The sequence below is a fragment of the Mesoplodon densirostris genome, chromosome 13, assembly GCF_025265405.1.
Source record: "Mesoplodon densirostris isolate mMesDen1 chromosome 13, mMesDen1 primary haplotype, whole genome shotgun sequence".
NCBI lineage: Eukaryota > Metazoa > Chordata > Mammalia > Artiodactyla > Ziphiidae > Mesoplodon > Mesoplodon densirostris.
In genome coordinates, this window is record NC_082673.1 from 29,655,298 (window position 1) to 29,672,554 (window position 17,257).

Here is a 17,257-nt window from a genome sequence, read left to right on the forward strand (position 1 = left end):
AGATATATGTATATAGTGTTTAATATAGTAGCCAGCACTTTTAAAAGCACTCAGGTATATGTTAGATGTTAATGTGATGATTGTTATTCCACATAATGTTTATCTTATATTTAACTTAAAAAATATTTTCATGTATATAATTAAAGGTGACTAATCTATGATAATTTGGATTTTTAGCATCTCCTCCACTATTTTTTTTCTTAAGGATGGACAACATTTGTCAGATTGCTTTTCCTTAGGTTTTTAGTGACCTCTTAATAGGAAAGCTCTGAGCTGGAAGGATAAATGGGAAATGGTCATTCATTCACACATCTCTTAGGGACTTAGTTGTGTAACATACTATAGCACAAGAATGAAGTATGTTGGCTTCTTTGAAGACGTTCATAATTTACCAGTTGGAAACCAAAGTTAAAAAAAAATTACTTTTATCATTGGTGTCAAAAAATAACCCCCACAAAACACTGAAAAACAACTGTAAGAGTGTAAAAGAAGGGTGAGCATTGACTTGAAATATTTCCGTAAATATATGCACCTAATTTATTATGGAAGATGTTTCAATCACTTGGGACTGTTATATAATACATATAATCAAATTCTGTACATAGAAAATATTTTCTTTCTTTTTTTTTTTTGTTTTTGCGGTACGTGGGCCTCTCATTGTTGTGGCCTCTCCCGTTGTGGAGCACAGGCTCCGGACATGCAGTCTCAGCGGCCATGGCTCACGGGCCCAGCTGCTCTGCGGCATGTGGGATCTTCCCGGACCAGGGCAAGAGCCTGTGTCCCCTGCATCGGCAGGGGGACTCTCAACTACTGTGCCACCAAGGAAGCCCCAGAAAATATTTTATATATGTGTTTAATTGCATTATTAATGACTGGAAAAAAAACAAGCACTGAGAAGGAATATATTATTAAAATGCCAAATTACTTCAGAACAGTGCATTTCTACTCTTGACAGTAAAGAGTCATGTCAGCAGTTTTTATACAAAATACAGTACCATAAAATATTATGCTTCCTTGTTTAGAAAACCTGCTGAAGGCACAGAAGAAAGTAAACCCCAACAACCTGATGATTCTCACAATATAACTGTCCATGTTAAAAAAGCACGTGGTGGCCATATTTATATGGACCAAAAAAATCTGAAGAGAAGTTAGTAGAATTCATGGATATCTTAAAGAAATTGTAAGTATTTTAAATATATTACTTCTTGTAGTTGAATAATTCTTTTGAATAAATTTTTTGAAAAAGTTAGTTGTTTGCAGCTAAGTGTACTTTATTTACAAACTAGCACTACTGATTGATTCAGGAGAGCTGGAAATACTGGAGACTGATTCTAGATGAGTGTAATTTTCATCAATTCAGTCTTCATGGCATAGAATAGATATGTTGGTACTATATCCAATTGTGGAACATCATTTTAATTTTAAGTTGCAAGCAAAATAGGTGTTATTTACTGATTATGCTAAACCAAAATTATGTTTAAGATTTCACTAACTTATGGTTAGGCAGTCCTTCACAAATTTAAACTGTCTTCCCCAACAAAAAGCCTTTAAATAAACTTACCTCATATTCTCTTTAATTTTTTGGAGTGCTTTGTGCTGTGACTGGGGTACAACTGCCTGAAGGAGATGAAGATGGAGAAAAGGGGGATTAAATCTGGGTGGAGGCTGGTTACTAGAGATGGTATTGGATTTGTGAATACAACTAAAGTTGAAAGGAAACCATGGAACAGTGTTGGATATTGGAATTTAGATTGACAATAGAAACAAAGCCAGAAGTAAAAGTATCATACTAGAATTGAGGCTAAAAGACCAGTAGGGTGGATGAGAAATGAAAAATCTGGTATTTATGTTCAGAGAAATACACTATGAATTCTATACCATAAGTACTTTTCTTCAATTTTATTTGCGAGTTTCAGAAAATATGGTCAGAGCTTCCAGGAAATTTGAGAATGGTCAGATTTCTGATGCTTTTACTTATAAGAATGACAAAAAATAAACACAGCAAAGACTAGTTACTTTATAGGAAAGCATGTGTGAGGGAATTGTAGAGAGGTACCTCATAAACACCTGCCATACACAGGTACAGTTAAACTGGTAAGCTGTAAAAAATAGGAAATTTAACTAGAATGTGTTCAGTGAATGTGATAAAAATATACTTGACAGAAAAATCACTAAAGCACTGAAAGTTATTGGAGCTATAGGATGCTACAGCCATTTTCATTCTTAATGAAATGTCAACCATAATGTTGAATAAAATATGTACTGGATTAAAAAATTTAAGTGTCTAGAAACCCAGGAATCACTCACTGCTGATTTCAGATTGTGCTGGGCTGCAGAATTTTCAATCCTCATCTTTCTGAAAATTAAAAGGTAGCAATTTCTGGATAACAAAAAGTTCTTACCTTAGATGCAGGAGAAGCTCAAGTGGCTATGGTTCTCCAGCAAGGTATCAAAATACTAGAAAGTAAATCTGTATTCAAGTCAGGATGGAAACAAGAAATGGATGAGAACCAAGCACCATGTGATCAATGGACTGAATGAAAAGGGGTCATGGTAGAAGGTTATCTAAACACAAGGGAGAATGAACAAAGAAACTACTGCTACATCCTGATGTGGACCTCAGTGGAGTCCGTATAACAACCAGTCTCCAAATACTGTAACAATAGATGCTGGGACAGTGGTAATCTCCAGAACCCACTCTTCACTCACATGTGACACAATGGGTGGGTGGGTGGGCAGAGGAGATCCTGAAGTACTGCAAGCTCCCACTTTCAGTGGCTCAGAATTGTCCAAATGTGACTCTTCAGAATGAGGGTATTGACTGCTGCCAATGAGTGGGGCTGTGACACCCACTGAGTTAAATAGCAGTATAAATGAGGAGGAAACTCACTTTTATGAGACTTTTCTTTCTGTTTTTTTTTTTTTTTTTTTTTTTTTTTGCACTACATGGACCTCTCACTGTTGTGGACCCTCCCTCTGCGGAGCACAGGCTCCAGATGCGCAGGCTCAGTGGCCATGGCCCACGGGCCCAGCCGCTCCGCGGCATGTGGGATCTTCCTGGACCGGGGCACGAGCCCGTGTCCCCTGCACTGGCAGGCGGACTCTCAACCACCACGCCACCAGGGAAGCCCTATGAGATTTTTAATATTCACACAAAGCCTTAAAATCTACACATACAATTTCTGATTGAATCCTCACATCAATGCTTTGAAGTGGATATGATAAACTAGTAAGTAAAAGAGCAATGAATGTGCTAAATCCACAATCTATGACAGTTCTATAGACATGATTTTTATCTTCTTGTCTCCTTGGTATATGAGTGAATTTGTTTTCTATTACTGTGTAACAAATTACATAAATATAGTGGCTTGAAACAACATACATTTATTACCTCTCTGAACAAAGTTTAGCTGTTCATATCTCAGAAGACTTCAATCAAGGTATCTGCCAGACTACATTCTTTTCCAGAGCATGAGGTCCTCTTCCAAACTCACGTGTTGTTGGCAGAATTTAATTCCTTTTGGCTCTAGGACTGAGGTCTTTACTTTCTTCCTGGCTCTAGTTGAGGGTTCCTTTTAGCTCCTAGAGGTTATGCAGGTCCTTGCCATATCATCCTCTCTCAGACCTTCTCACAACATAGAAGCTTAAATCTTCAAAACCAGCAATGGAGAGTCTCTCTCTCTATGTCTGTGTCTCTGTCTCTCTATCTCTCATTCTGCTAAGATGATGTCTTATATAACCTAATTAAAGGCATTCATATTCCATCACCTTTGCCATAGTCTATTGGTTAGAAACAAATCATTGTTTTTGCCTCCACCCCCGCAAAATGCAGGGAGAGGTGACTGAGGGTCCCTATGGGGTGTGCTAGCCATATTTGGTAACATTATAAATCTCATTGTGACTCTGTTAATCACATTTGTAATGGGTCTGTATGCTTTATGTAGTCACACAAAAGTAGTTCAACTATAATCTGTTTAATTGATGGATAAGTTGTCTTGTCTATAAGTCCTCTGTTTATCTTTAAATGAACCATGATCAGATCCACAGACTACTTGAGTGATGTCATTTAATACATTTAAAAATGTAACTACCTTATACTCTCTAAAAGTCTTCACTTTGTCATCCTACTTGAAAAATATTTTAAAGTATTTATTTAATTAATAAATTCATTTGGCTGCACTGAGTCTTAGCTGTGGCACAAGGGATCTTTAGTTGCGGCATGCAAACTCTTAGTAGCAGAATGTGGGATCTAGTTTTCTGACCAGGTATTGAAACTGGGCCCCCTGCATTGGGACCGTGGAGTATTAGCCACTGAACCACCAGGGAAGTCTCCCTATTTGAAATTTTAACGAATTAATTTTGAGTAACAGTAGCCTCTTTTTAAAGAAATGCAAATATGCTTGACAAGATTAAGAATATTGATTATTGATAACTTGGTGTATTTTGGCTTAATCATATCGATTACTTCTTAACTTATACTTCAGTTCAGCAACTCTGAGTAAACAGTGCTAGATGGGAGGAAGGATAAATGATGTTGAAACATTAAAATTGTTGCGAAGGGCATGTATGGGGGATGTCACCAGAGAGGAAGGGTTTGAGTAACTACAGTACACTGTAATAGGGAAGTTTGTGTGGAGAACAGAAAATGGGACGGAGAGATGAGAGAGGGAAAACAGAATTGAGAAACTTTCTGTTAAATTTTGTATTTTGAGGTATATCAGATTGAATATAAGCTTATCATATGTGTTAGTTAAATTTTGGATTGTAAACGACAGAAACCGATTCTGGCTAATTAAAACAAACAACCAAAAAAAGGGAGGGGGTAGAGTGGGAACCTGTGGAAGAATATTGGATAGCTCCCAAAATGGAGAAGAAGTATTAGATGCTGGATATGATGTGCACCTCTGGATATCTCTTTTTTATTTTTAATCTTTTTATTTTATATTGGAGTATAGTCAATTAACAATGTTTTGATAGATTCAGGTGCACAGCAAAGGGATTCAGCCATACATATACATGTATTCTTTCTCCCCCCAAACTCCCCTCCCATCCAGACTGCCACATAACATTGAGCAGAGTTCCCTGTGCTCTATAGTAGGTTCTTGTTGGTTATCCATTTTAAAAATAGCAGTGTGTACTTCTCGATCCCAAATTCCCTATCTCTTACCCCCATCCTCCCCACCCCCCAGTAATCATAATCTCGTTCTCTAAGTCTGTGAGTCTGTTTTTTGTTTTGTAAATAAGTTCATTTGTATCACTTCTTTTTAGATTCCACATATAAGGCATATCATACAATATATCTCTTTCTCTGTCTAACTTACTTCACTCAGTATGATAATCTGTAGGTCCATCTATGTTACTGCAAATGGCATTATTTCATTCTTTTCAATGGCTGAGTAATATTCTATTGCATATATGTACCACATCTTCTTTATCCATTCCTCTGTTGATGGATATTTAGGTTGTTTCTATGTCTTGGCTATCGTAAACAGTGCTGCAATGATCACTGGGGTGCATGTATCCTTTTGAACCATGCTTTTCTCCAAATATATGCCCAGGAGTGGGATTACAGCATCATATGATAGTTCTATTTTTAGTTTTTTAAGAAACCTCCATCTTGTTCTCCATAGTGGCTGTACCAATTTACATTCCTACCAACAATGTAGGAGGGTTCCCTTCTCTCCACACCCTCTCCAGCATTGGTACAACATTGGACTCAATCAGGTACAACTATTTTTGATTAGGGGTTATTAGGCTCACACTTTAGTTTCAAGGATAGGGAGTCAGATTGTTGTAATTTGTTTTCAATACTCACCTCTTGAATAAATGCTGATGGGGGCTGTACATTATAATTTACAATTTTATTGAAGTTATATTCAATTGGTAAGAGATAGCATTTCAAAAGAGAAAGTATTTCAGAAAGAGGGGAAATAGATCATGAATAAACAATATTAAAAGCAATGAATTAATATATGGCTTGGAATTTTAATTTATAAATAATTTTGATTTTATTTTTCATTTATTAATGAATTCAATATATACTTTTATATTCCCACATGTTTCTGAACATATTCTTGGTATTGGGACTGCAGTGGTGAACAGGCAATATTTTTGCCCTTATGGGGAGCTTATGTTCTAATGTAAGAGAGATAATAAACACATATATATTATGCTAGTGATAAGTATTAGAAACAAAAGCTAGTGCAGAATAAGTGTATAGGGCATGATGGAAATGATTAGAGAAGTCAGATAATTTAATGAAATGAGAGAGATAGTGAGTCAAATATCTTGGAGAAATGAATTCCAGGCAGAGGAAACACAAGTGCAAGAGCTCAGGGTATCAATGTGCTTTGCAAATTGAAAAAAATTAGTAAGGGAGGCCAGTGTTGTGAAAGTACCTAAATGAGGGGAAGAGTTGGTGGAAATGAGGCTTCAGAGGTAGCTGAACCAGATCACTACTTAGGGTCTTGTAGGCTGTGATAGATTTTTAATCTTGGTGTGATAGGCAAAATGGGAATGATGTGTTTTGATTTACATGGTAATGGGTCATGTGTGGAGAGTCCACTGTGGGTGCCAGGAGGAGATTTGGGATGACCTGTCAGAAGACTATATGGAATTGGTCTAGGCAAGAGATGACTGTGGCCTGAATTCTGTTCTAGGGAGTTCAATTTGACATGTAGAATTTGATTTTCTTTTTTAAAGACATGAGCTAGTTGATAATGGATGGCGCTGGAGCGTAAGGCCCATACCCGGCGTCACAAGACAACTCTCAGAATGAGAGAAAATATTTGCAAATGAAACAACTGACAAAGGATTAATCTCCAAAATATATAAGCAGCTCATGCAGCTCAATATCAAAAAAACAAACAACACAATCCAAAAATCGGCAGAAGATCTAAGTAGACATTTCTCCAAAGAAGATATACAGATTGCCAACAAACACATGATAGGATGCTCAACATCACTAATCATTAGAGAAATGCAAATCAAAACTACAGTTAGGTATCACCTCACACCGGTCAGAATGGCCATCATCAAAAAATTGGCAAACAATAAATGCTGGAGAGGGTGTGGAGAAAAGGGAACCCTCTTGCACTGTTGGTGGGAATGTAAATTTATACAGCCACTATGGAGAACAGTATGGAGGTTCCTTAAAAAACTAAAAATAGAACTACCATATGGCCCAGCAATCCCACTACTGGGCATGTACCCTGAGAAAACCATAATTCAAAAAGATACATGTACCACAATGTTCATTGCAGCACTATTTACAATGGCCAGAACACGGAAGCAACCTAAGTGTCCAGTGACAGATGAATGGATAAAGAAGATGTGGCACATATATACAATGAAATATTACTCAGCCATAAAAATAAATGAAATTGAGTTATTTGTAGTGAGGTGGAGGGACCTAGAGTCTGTCATACAGAGTGAAGAAAGTCAGAAAGAGGAAAACAATTACTGTATGCTAACATACATATATGGAATCTAAAAAAAAAAAAAGGTTCTGGTGAACCTAGGGGCAGGATAGGAATAAAGACACAGACATAGAGAATGGACTTGAGGACACGGGAAGTGGGAAGGGTAAGCTGGGACAAAGTGAGAGTGTAGCATTGACATATACACACTACCATATATAAAATAGATAGCTAGTGGGAAGCAGCCGCATAGCACAGGGAGATCAGGTTGGTGCTTTGTGACCACCTAGAAGGGTGTGATAGGGAGGGTGGGAGGGGGATGCAAGAGGAAGGGGATATGGGGATATATGTATATGTATAGCTGATTCACTTTGTTATACAGCAGAAACTAACACAACATTGTAAAGTATTATACTCCAATAAAAATATTAAAAAAAAAAAAGACGAACTGAACAGTTTTCAATTGATGTTCCTGGAAGCACACTAGATTACTTGTTCAACTTGACCACCAACAAGGAGAATACTGGGCTATTCATCTAATGCTCTCACATGTTCATATTTGATTACATTGTCTATAACACCACCAGCTTTAAAAATACTATTATGGTTTTCTTTGGTAAAAATAATTGGTTTCTTTATAAATGGCTAATTTCTAGGAGAAAAAAGTGATGTGCATATGTGTTTGTGGGGGCTGTAGCAAGGGTAGGAGAAGAGACAAATTTATAAATGAGTGGTGAAAAGCCATTTAAGATCCTCTGAGAAAACTTGGCCCAAATATTTTTTCTCCTACTTTCTCCAATTAAAGATGTTTCCTTTGGGGGAATGAGGCATCTGAAGATCATTATGTTTCAGTGGAACAGTGATGCAAAGCCACTTCTCAGGAATGACTCAGAGGAATTGCTCCCTAAAAGGACATGAGGATTTTTGCTTTTTAGATTCAAGCTTTTTAAAATCCAAAGGCAATATGGTTCTTACAGTGATGTTTTCTAGTGAAATGGTGTATAAGATGAGGAATTGTCATCTCAAACTATGATTTAGGGCTACATGCTACTGAGAGAAACACACTTTGTGGGTTATTAATTCTGTTAAAAATACAGAATCAGGTTAAAAACTAAGTGAAATTGGAAAGGCCCTCTCCTCTAGAAAAGAGAGTCTTTATTTGAAGCTAAAAGAGAAAGTAAGACAATAACGAATTGTGTAAATGCTAAAAGTAATTTAGATATCTGACAGAAACAGTGATCACTTATAAGAATGGAAACTAAAAAAAGAGAGCTATCTGTGTTAAGGAGATGAGTTAGCTAAGGACAGAGATTAAAAACTCCTTGACAGATTTACAGTATAGAAGAACAAGGCACTGAATCTTGGCCCACCAATGACAGAGTTAAAGTTACATTTGGGATGCACACATTGCAAAATGCCTGGAATTTGGAGTCAGGAAGAAATGTGTTCTGAACTGGACTCCTCTTGTTATTAGTTGTACGACCTTGGGAGAATTTCTACCTCTTGATACATAATTCACTAACCTATAAAATGGACACAATTATTAACCTCAGAGGATCATTGTTGTTGTGAAGCCTAAATGAAGTTAAAAATGTAAAGCCCCACAAATATTACTTGGTCCATCACAGGTCCTTGGTACAAGTCAATCTTCCCTTTCCCAAAGAATCTTCCATAACATTATAGAATTTTTTTATAAAAGTTGCCAATGAAATTTTTGTACTGGAGTTTCAGAAGTTACTAATTGGTCACAAATTAACTAGTGTTTAAGAAAATTATATCTTTGTATCTTTCTTCTATTGTTTGGAAATAAGCAAATGTCCTCAATTACATAGTTCTTGTAAAAAAATTATTTTTTCACTGTATAGTTACGTCTTAGTCCATTTGGGTTGCTATAAAAAATACAATAGACTGAGTGGCTTAAATAACAGAAATTTATTTCTCACAGTCAGTTCTGGAGGCTGGGAAGTCTAAGATCAAAGCACCTGCAGATTCCTTGTGTGGTGAAGGCCCACTTCCTGGGTCATAGGTGGCCGTCTTCTTGCTTTGTCCTTACATGGAAGAAGTGGTGAGAGCTCTCAGGGTCTCTTCTCACACTCATTGTCCAATGTGTGAAACGGGGGTTCCCTGAACCAACAAGCAATTCAACTCAATTTTGATGCTACCTACTCAGAGATAGCATCAGATTTCACAGCTTTTGGGTTCAGTCTTACAACTACTGTCTTTTCTCCATCCCATCCTCCCCTTTCAGATGCCAGTTGAAAGCCTGTTCTTCTGACTGACCTACTACAGATTAGAGGTTCCCACAACTCCCTTCTTGGACTTCAGATACCAATCACAAGTCCAAATTGTTACCTGTACTTCTGACAAACTGACTATAAATCACAGGTTCCCATGGTACCTTCCTTGGGTTCAATTAATTTGCTAGAGCAGCTCATAGAACTCAGAGAAACAACTTGCTTACTAGTTCACTAGTTGATTATAAAAGGATATAACTCAGGAACAGTCAGATGGAAGACATCCATAGGGCAAGGTATGTGGAAAGGGATGTGGAGCTTCCATGCCCTCTTGGAGAATACCATTCTCCCCAAATCTTCACGTGTTTATCAACCTGGAAGCTCTCCAAACTCTGTCCTCTTGGCTTTTTATGGAGGCTTAATTACATAGTCAAGAGTGATTAAATCATTGGCTGTTGGTGATTGATTCAACCTCCAGGCCCTCTTCCTCCCTGGAGGTTGGGGTGGGGTAGAGAGGTGAGGTGCTGTGGCTTGGGGGTGGAGGGTAGGACTGAATGCTACAACTCTCTAATCATATGGTTGGTTCTCCTGGCAACCAGCCCCTTTCTCAGTTGAAGTCCAAAAGTCATTTTATTAACCTATCAAGAGACATTTTTGTCACTGTCAACACTTAGAAAACTCCAAGGGTTTTGGGGGTTGTAAGCCAGAAACTACAAACAAAGACCAAACATATATGAGAAATGGCTTTTGGTCATCTGAATGACCAAATCTATATTGCTTATAAATCATAATATTGAAACCACTAATCCCATTGATGAGGGCTTTACCTTCATGACCTAATCATTTCCCAAATGTTCCACCTCCTAACACCACATCACATTGGAGCTTGATATGTTAACATAAATTTTGGGAGGACATAAACATTCAGTCAATAAGATATATGTTGTTTCAACATAGATGTGAATGTTAAAGCTGAGACTTATTGCCTTGGGTGACTATTCATTTGTGCATTTCAAGTTAGAATCCTTTTTTTCATAGAAATATTTTCTAGGTATTTGGTATAAGTTCTTTCTTACTATATTAGATTTGTAAGTGCAATAGAAAGCACACGTCATGCATTGAAAGATCAGAATGGATAACTCCAATGGGAGTTTTTATCATGTGATGTATTACAGATTTAATGACACAATAGAGTATGATGCTTTTAAAATATTTCTTATAACAATTGCTGACATTATCACAAAATGCAAATTTTTGTTAAAAGTTTAATGTCTGGACATATAAAAAACATTACTTGCATTCCTAATGTAGTTATTTAACAGTCTATTAAAGTCATCTTGAAAGTTAGTTCTAACTTTATCAAGTAAGGTGTCTTAGTTACATATGTATGAAACTGTGGATTATACATTTCGACAGAATGCTTTTATACCCAAGGAGTTGTTATCTCATGGCAAGAAGAACCATTTTGGAGAGACTTAAAAAACATAAGTCCAGGCTTAAGTAATACCTTATTAGAAAATCTTGGAAAGATTGTTTCTAACAGAGTGTGGGTCTGCATAGTAACTCTTGTTTGCCAAGTCCTGGGTCTAACTGCAGAGAGGTAATAAAACAATTTGGTAGTCTTTAAAAGCCTGCAACATATTTCCTTATGTGTCTTTCCTCTCATCCATTAAACATTTATTCTTACAAAATAATGGTTTAGTTGTTTCCCTTAATATTCAATGATGACATGCTTTCAATGGATTTGTGACTATACCTCCTATCTCATGGTCTGCATGGAATTTAGTTTCAAAATGAGCCACTACATTGGGTTTGTTGCACAGCAAATTATACCATCAGGATATGGTTCAATATTCTTTCTTCAGTGTATTAGATCTTTCTTCAATATTCAATGTATTAGATCCTTGTCAACTAGCTGAAAACTATGCTGGCAAAAACTCTCTGAAGCATTCATTCTCTGTTTGGTTAATTGATAATTATTCTCATATTCTAGCTAAACATTTCCAAACATTACTTCTTTCTGTTTGCTATTTGGTGTCACAAACTTAATAATTTTAAAGTTAATTGCTATTTAAGTTTTTAACAACTAAAATTCTTATTTGAAATCAACAAAACCTGATTCTTTAGCTAAGAGAAATTATCAAATTTCTGGTTATTTAGAATGATTTCCTTGAAATGGAATTACTAGTAGATAAAAGACTAAGATATTATAATTATTAATACTTTAAGCCACATTTATTTTTGGAAAGAATGAACTAATTAATATTGCCCTTAGCAGTGAAATTAGAATTAAATTTTTTTTCCAGTTTCACAGGACACAACAAAAACATCACATTTGCCTTTGTTTTTGCTTCCTTCTTAAGCTGAGGTTTTCTTCATTCATTTATTGGATATTTGTATTTATTTGTGTTGGTGTGAGCTATCTTATCTTAGCCTTTTCCTGTCTTTTCTATTGTGCTTTAATTGTGTATTGCTAATATAAAGAGCTTTATATGTGTTATATATTGTAGACATAAATATATTATAATATGGATTGAGTACCATTTATGCAAAGGAGAACAAAAGCTTCAGAAAAGGATTTTGCCCAATATGTATATTTACCCCAAATATTTGATATTTGTCCAGAATATATTTGCAGGTCATGATAGATTTTGACAAGCATCAAATAAAGAAGAAATAATGACTTTATGCATACTATTATTGTGTAATAATATACACAATATTAGTATACATTATTGTGTAATAATATACACAATATTAGTATATAATATATATCATATCATATTAATATAAACAGCTTTATTGAGGTATAATTTACATACAATAAAATGCATATTTTAAAGCATTTAGTTTAATGTCTTGATGCATGTATACATCTATGAAACGACTATCACAATCAAAATAATGAACATACTCATCATTCTCAAGAGTTTCCTTGTGCAACTTTGTAGTCCTTTCCTTTTGCCCAAACTTATACCCTGTGCCCAAGCAACCACTAATCAGCTTTCTGCCACTATAGATTAGTTTATGTTTTCTAGGATTTTATATACATGGAATCATATAGTATATCCTATATTTTAATCTGGCTCTTTCACTCAACACAATTACTCTGGAGATTCATTCATGTTGTTTTGTGTATCAGTAGTTCATTTCTTTTTTTTTTTTCTGAATAGTAATCCACCCTATGAATATACAACAGTTTATTCATCTGTTGATAGACATTTGGTTTGTTTTTAGTTTTTGGCTATTACATAAAGCTCTTATGAACATTCATGTACAAGTATTAGCATGGACATTTGTCTTCATTTTTATTAAGTAAAAACCTAGAAATGGAGCAACTTAGTCTATAGTGAGTGTATGTTGAACTTTTTAAGAAATTGCCAAACTGTTTTCCAAAACTCTTGTACCACAAGACATTTTCACTATTAGTTTATGAGAGTTCTAGTTCCTTTGCATTCTTGTCAAATCTTAATTTGGCCATTCTTTAAATTTTAATAATTCTAATAGGTGTGTAGTGATATATCATGATTTTAATTTGTACTTCCCTAATGACTAATGATGTTTAATGTATTTATTTGTCATTCATATATATTGTTTGGTGAAATACTTGCACAAATACTTTGCACATTTTAAAAGTGAAAACCCAATTTTAAAAAGGGAAAATATTTGCGCAAATATTGAGGATTTTTATATATTCTGAACATATATTTGAACATATATCAGATATATGTTTTGTAAGTATTTTCCCAGTCTTTGGCTTCTCTTTTTCATTCTCTTCACAGTGATTCAAAAAGTAGAAGCACTGGGTTTCCCTGGTGGTGCAGTGGTTGAGAGTCTGCCTGCAAATGCAGGGGACATGGGTTCGTGCCCCAGTCTGGGATGATCCCACATGCTGTGGAGCGGCTGGGCCTGTGAGCCATGGCCGATGAGCCTGAGCGTCTGGAGCCTGTGCTCCGCAACGGGAGAGGCCACAACAGTGAGAGGCCCGCATACCGCAAAAAAAAAAAAAAAAAAAAAGTAGAAGTACTTAATTTTGATTAAATCCAATTTAATAATTTTTCTTTTATACTTAAGTTTGATTAAATCCAATTTAATAATTTTTCTTTTATGAATCATGCTTTTGATATTATATCTAGGAAATGTTTGCCCTACTAAAAATCTCAAAGGGTTGAACATATGTTTTCTTCTACAAGTTTTATAGTTTTAGGTTTTGCATTTAAGTCTATTATCCATTTTGAGTTAATTTCTGCAAATGGTATAAAGTATGATTAGAAGTTTTCTATTTATTTATTTGTTTGTTTGTTTTGTTCATTGATATCCAACTATTCCAGTACATTTATTGAGAAGAATACTCTTTCTGGATTGCAATGCCTTTGTAGTTTTGGTGGAAATTATTTGTGCATATATGTATGGGTCTACTTCCGGAATTTATATTTTGTTGACATATGTCTATGTTAGTCTACTATTACAGTGTCTTGATTACTATAGTTTTTAAATGTGTCTTGAAATCAGGTGTGTGAATTCTTCCATTTTGTTGTTCTTTTTCCAAAATTGTTTTAGGTTATCTTTAGTCCTTTGTATATTCATATGAATTTTAAAAATCAGTTTGTAAGTTGCTAAAAAAGAAAAGCTCACCTGGCTTTTTTACATATTTACTGCAATTTTTCCTTCAATTTTTCAATTGCTTTTTTAATGTTATGTTTGTTTTAGGTAATAGAACTTATTGAATCTTACTGGGTTTTTAACAAGTCTAGATGTAGAGCTCATTTCAAAATAAACTTTATACAGATAAATAATGTGTTAAACAAATAAAAGCATGAACATTTTAGTTGAGAGATGGTGGGATCTGGAAATCTTTCTACTCTGTGTATAAATCCTACAAATCAGTATTACTAAGACTTCAAAGAGTCTGTTTTTTTCCCTCAGTTACCCACAGTTTTAACATTTTCATCTCTTCATTTTTTTTTCTGCCTGAAGTATACCCTTTAATAATTTCTTTAGTGTAGTCTGCTGATGGAAAATTCTTTCAAGTTTTGTTTGTTAGAAAAATGCCTTTATTTATTCTTTATTTTTGGATAATTTTTTTTTTTTTTACTGAGAATGGAATTTGAGATTGACGGTCATTTTCTTTTATCTCTTTATGGCTTTGTTTCAACTACAAATTCAGCTATCTGTCTTGTTGTGATGCCTTTTTTCCTCTTTTGAAAGTAATAAGACTTTACTTTTTCTTAGATGTTTTTAAGATTTTTCTCTTTAGTTTTAAAATGTTTTACTGTGATTAACCCAAAATTTGATTTTTTTCATCTTCAGTTTGTAGTTCTTCTTCTTCCTTTTTTAAAATGAATTTATTTATTTATTTGTTTTTGGCTGCTTTGGGTCTTCATTGTTGCATGTGGGCTTTTTCTAGTTGCGGCGAGTGGGGGTTACTCTTCGTTGCAGTGTGCAAGTTCCTCATTGTGGTGGCTTCTCTTGCTGCAGAGCATGGGGTCTTGGCATACAGGCTTCAGTAGTTTTGGCACACGGGCTCAGTAGTTGTGGCTCGTGGGCTCTAGAGCACAAGCTTAGTAGTTGTGGCACATGGGCTTAGTTGCTCTGCAGCATGTGGGGTCTTCCCAGACCAGGGCTTGAATCTGTGTCCCCTCCATTGGCAGGTAGATTCTTAACAACTCTTTCACCAGGTAAGTCCCCGTAGTTCTTCTCAAAGTTCAGTTTGATGTCCTTAGTTTTGGAAAAATTTTAACCATTAATTTATCAAATGTTGTTCCTGATGAGCTCTCTTTATGCTACCCTTCTGGAACTCCACTTATTCATATGTTAGAATTTCTTATAATGTCTTATATGCTTTCTATCATTGGAAAATTTCTTGTATTTGCCATCATTTTGTCTCATCTTGCGTATTTTTTTGCTCTTATTTTCCTGTTCACCAATTCTCTTTAGTTCATTCATGGAGTCCTTAATTTCAGTTACTTCACTTGTCATTTCTAAAAACTTCAGTGGACTCTTTTTTATAGTTTACAGTTCTTTGCTAAAATCTTCATATTTTCATTTAAGTTCTTGGGCATTTCAGTCATAATTATTGATTTGTTTTGCAATTTGGTCACATGTTAACCTTATTATATACTTGGGCTAACTATTGTTTTATTGATATCTACTCTTATGCCAAATTCATCTGAATTAAAAATAACCTTAGCTTTATGGTGTGTGTTGATATCTGGTAAGATAATTTCTTACTATTTTTTTAGTTCTTACTAGTCTTACTATTTTGTTAATTAATTAATTATATATATATATATATATATATATATATATATATATATATATATATATATATAATAGTAACTTTCTCTTTCAGGAACATGGTGAATATTTTGCGTTTTTTTATTAGTCTTTTGTGACTCAATAGAGTTTCATATAGTTTCATATAGCTTTTTTATCTTTTTGTGAATGTTATAAATGCATTATTTTCTTATTGTATTTTTTTGTCAAGGCCAGGCTCAAAGGAAATTAGGGGGCACAATTTAAGAAGTACTTTTTTTCTTTCAGTTTTATTGAGATATAATTGATATACAGTGCTGTATAAATTTAAGATGTACAGCATAATGACTTGACTTACATGTATTATGAAATGATTGCCACAAATTTAATTAACATCCCCAATCCCATATAGACACAAATGTTTTTTTTCCTTCTGATGGGAACTTTTAGGATCTACTCTCTTAAAACTTTTCAAATCATTGTATTTTCTAAGTATTGCAAGTATATGGGAAAGCTATTTAACTAGGTCTATATATAGTTGTAACTGACTACCTTACTGAACTAATATTTATTCTAATATATTTCAATTGACTTTATTTTATTTGTTTTAATTGCCATAATACTGTCTGGGAATAATAATCATTTTATCTCCTTTCAAATAGATATACTGTGTTTTTACTTATTTTAATGCATTAAATATAACATTACAATAGCATTAAATAAACAATTGTAGGGATAATGAGAAGTTTTTTCATGTATTTTATTTTAATAGTATGCTTCTAGCAATTTATCATACTGTGTGATATTGTCTCTTGGTTGAAGGGAAAAAACATTTTGGAGTAGTAGCATTCTTTTAAAAAAAGTCTTGAATTGAAAACCCAGCTTGTGACTTGCTTATATGATCATAAATATTTTATCTAACCTGAGTTTCCTTATTTTTAAACAAGTGATAAATATATCTAGTCCCCAGGATTTTTATGAAACTTAAGGAGAGAGCATATGAAGTGCTTACTCCAATATATAATAAAAATTTTAAAAAAGTTTATGCACATAGTAGGTAATATACACACACATGTGCATGCACACACACACATACACTTGTTTCCACCCTGCTTTATGCCCCCAAAGTATGACCAGTATAAACTGTGTCAGTTACACTTCCTGGACATCTTTTCTGGTTGAATTTAGTATTATACAATGGGAGACACTAAGAGATAAAAAGGGATAGAAGAAGTTTGAAGTCAGCGTAACTATTCCTTTGGGTCTTTTCTTGCTGAGTAGGCAAGGTTGCCTGTGTCCTTCTACTGAATGCCATAGTAGTCCCTCTTCTACAACTATAGCCTGCTCAAT

At 34.6% G+C, this 17,257-nt stretch overlaps 1 protein-coding gene across 1 annotated transcript in view; it reads left to right on the forward strand.

The window, feature by feature from the left end:
• The window catches only part of CNBD1 (cyclic nucleotide binding domain containing 1), a 329,575-nt gene that overhangs the window by 59,190 nt on the left and 253,128 nt on the right, over window positions 1-17,257 (forward strand). Inside the window, 2 exon segments of the mRNA XM_060115720.1 lie at window positions 1,023-1,114; window positions 1,117-1,180. Coding sequence (XP_059971703.1) covers window positions 1,023-1,114; window positions 1,117-1,180 — 156 coding nt within the window.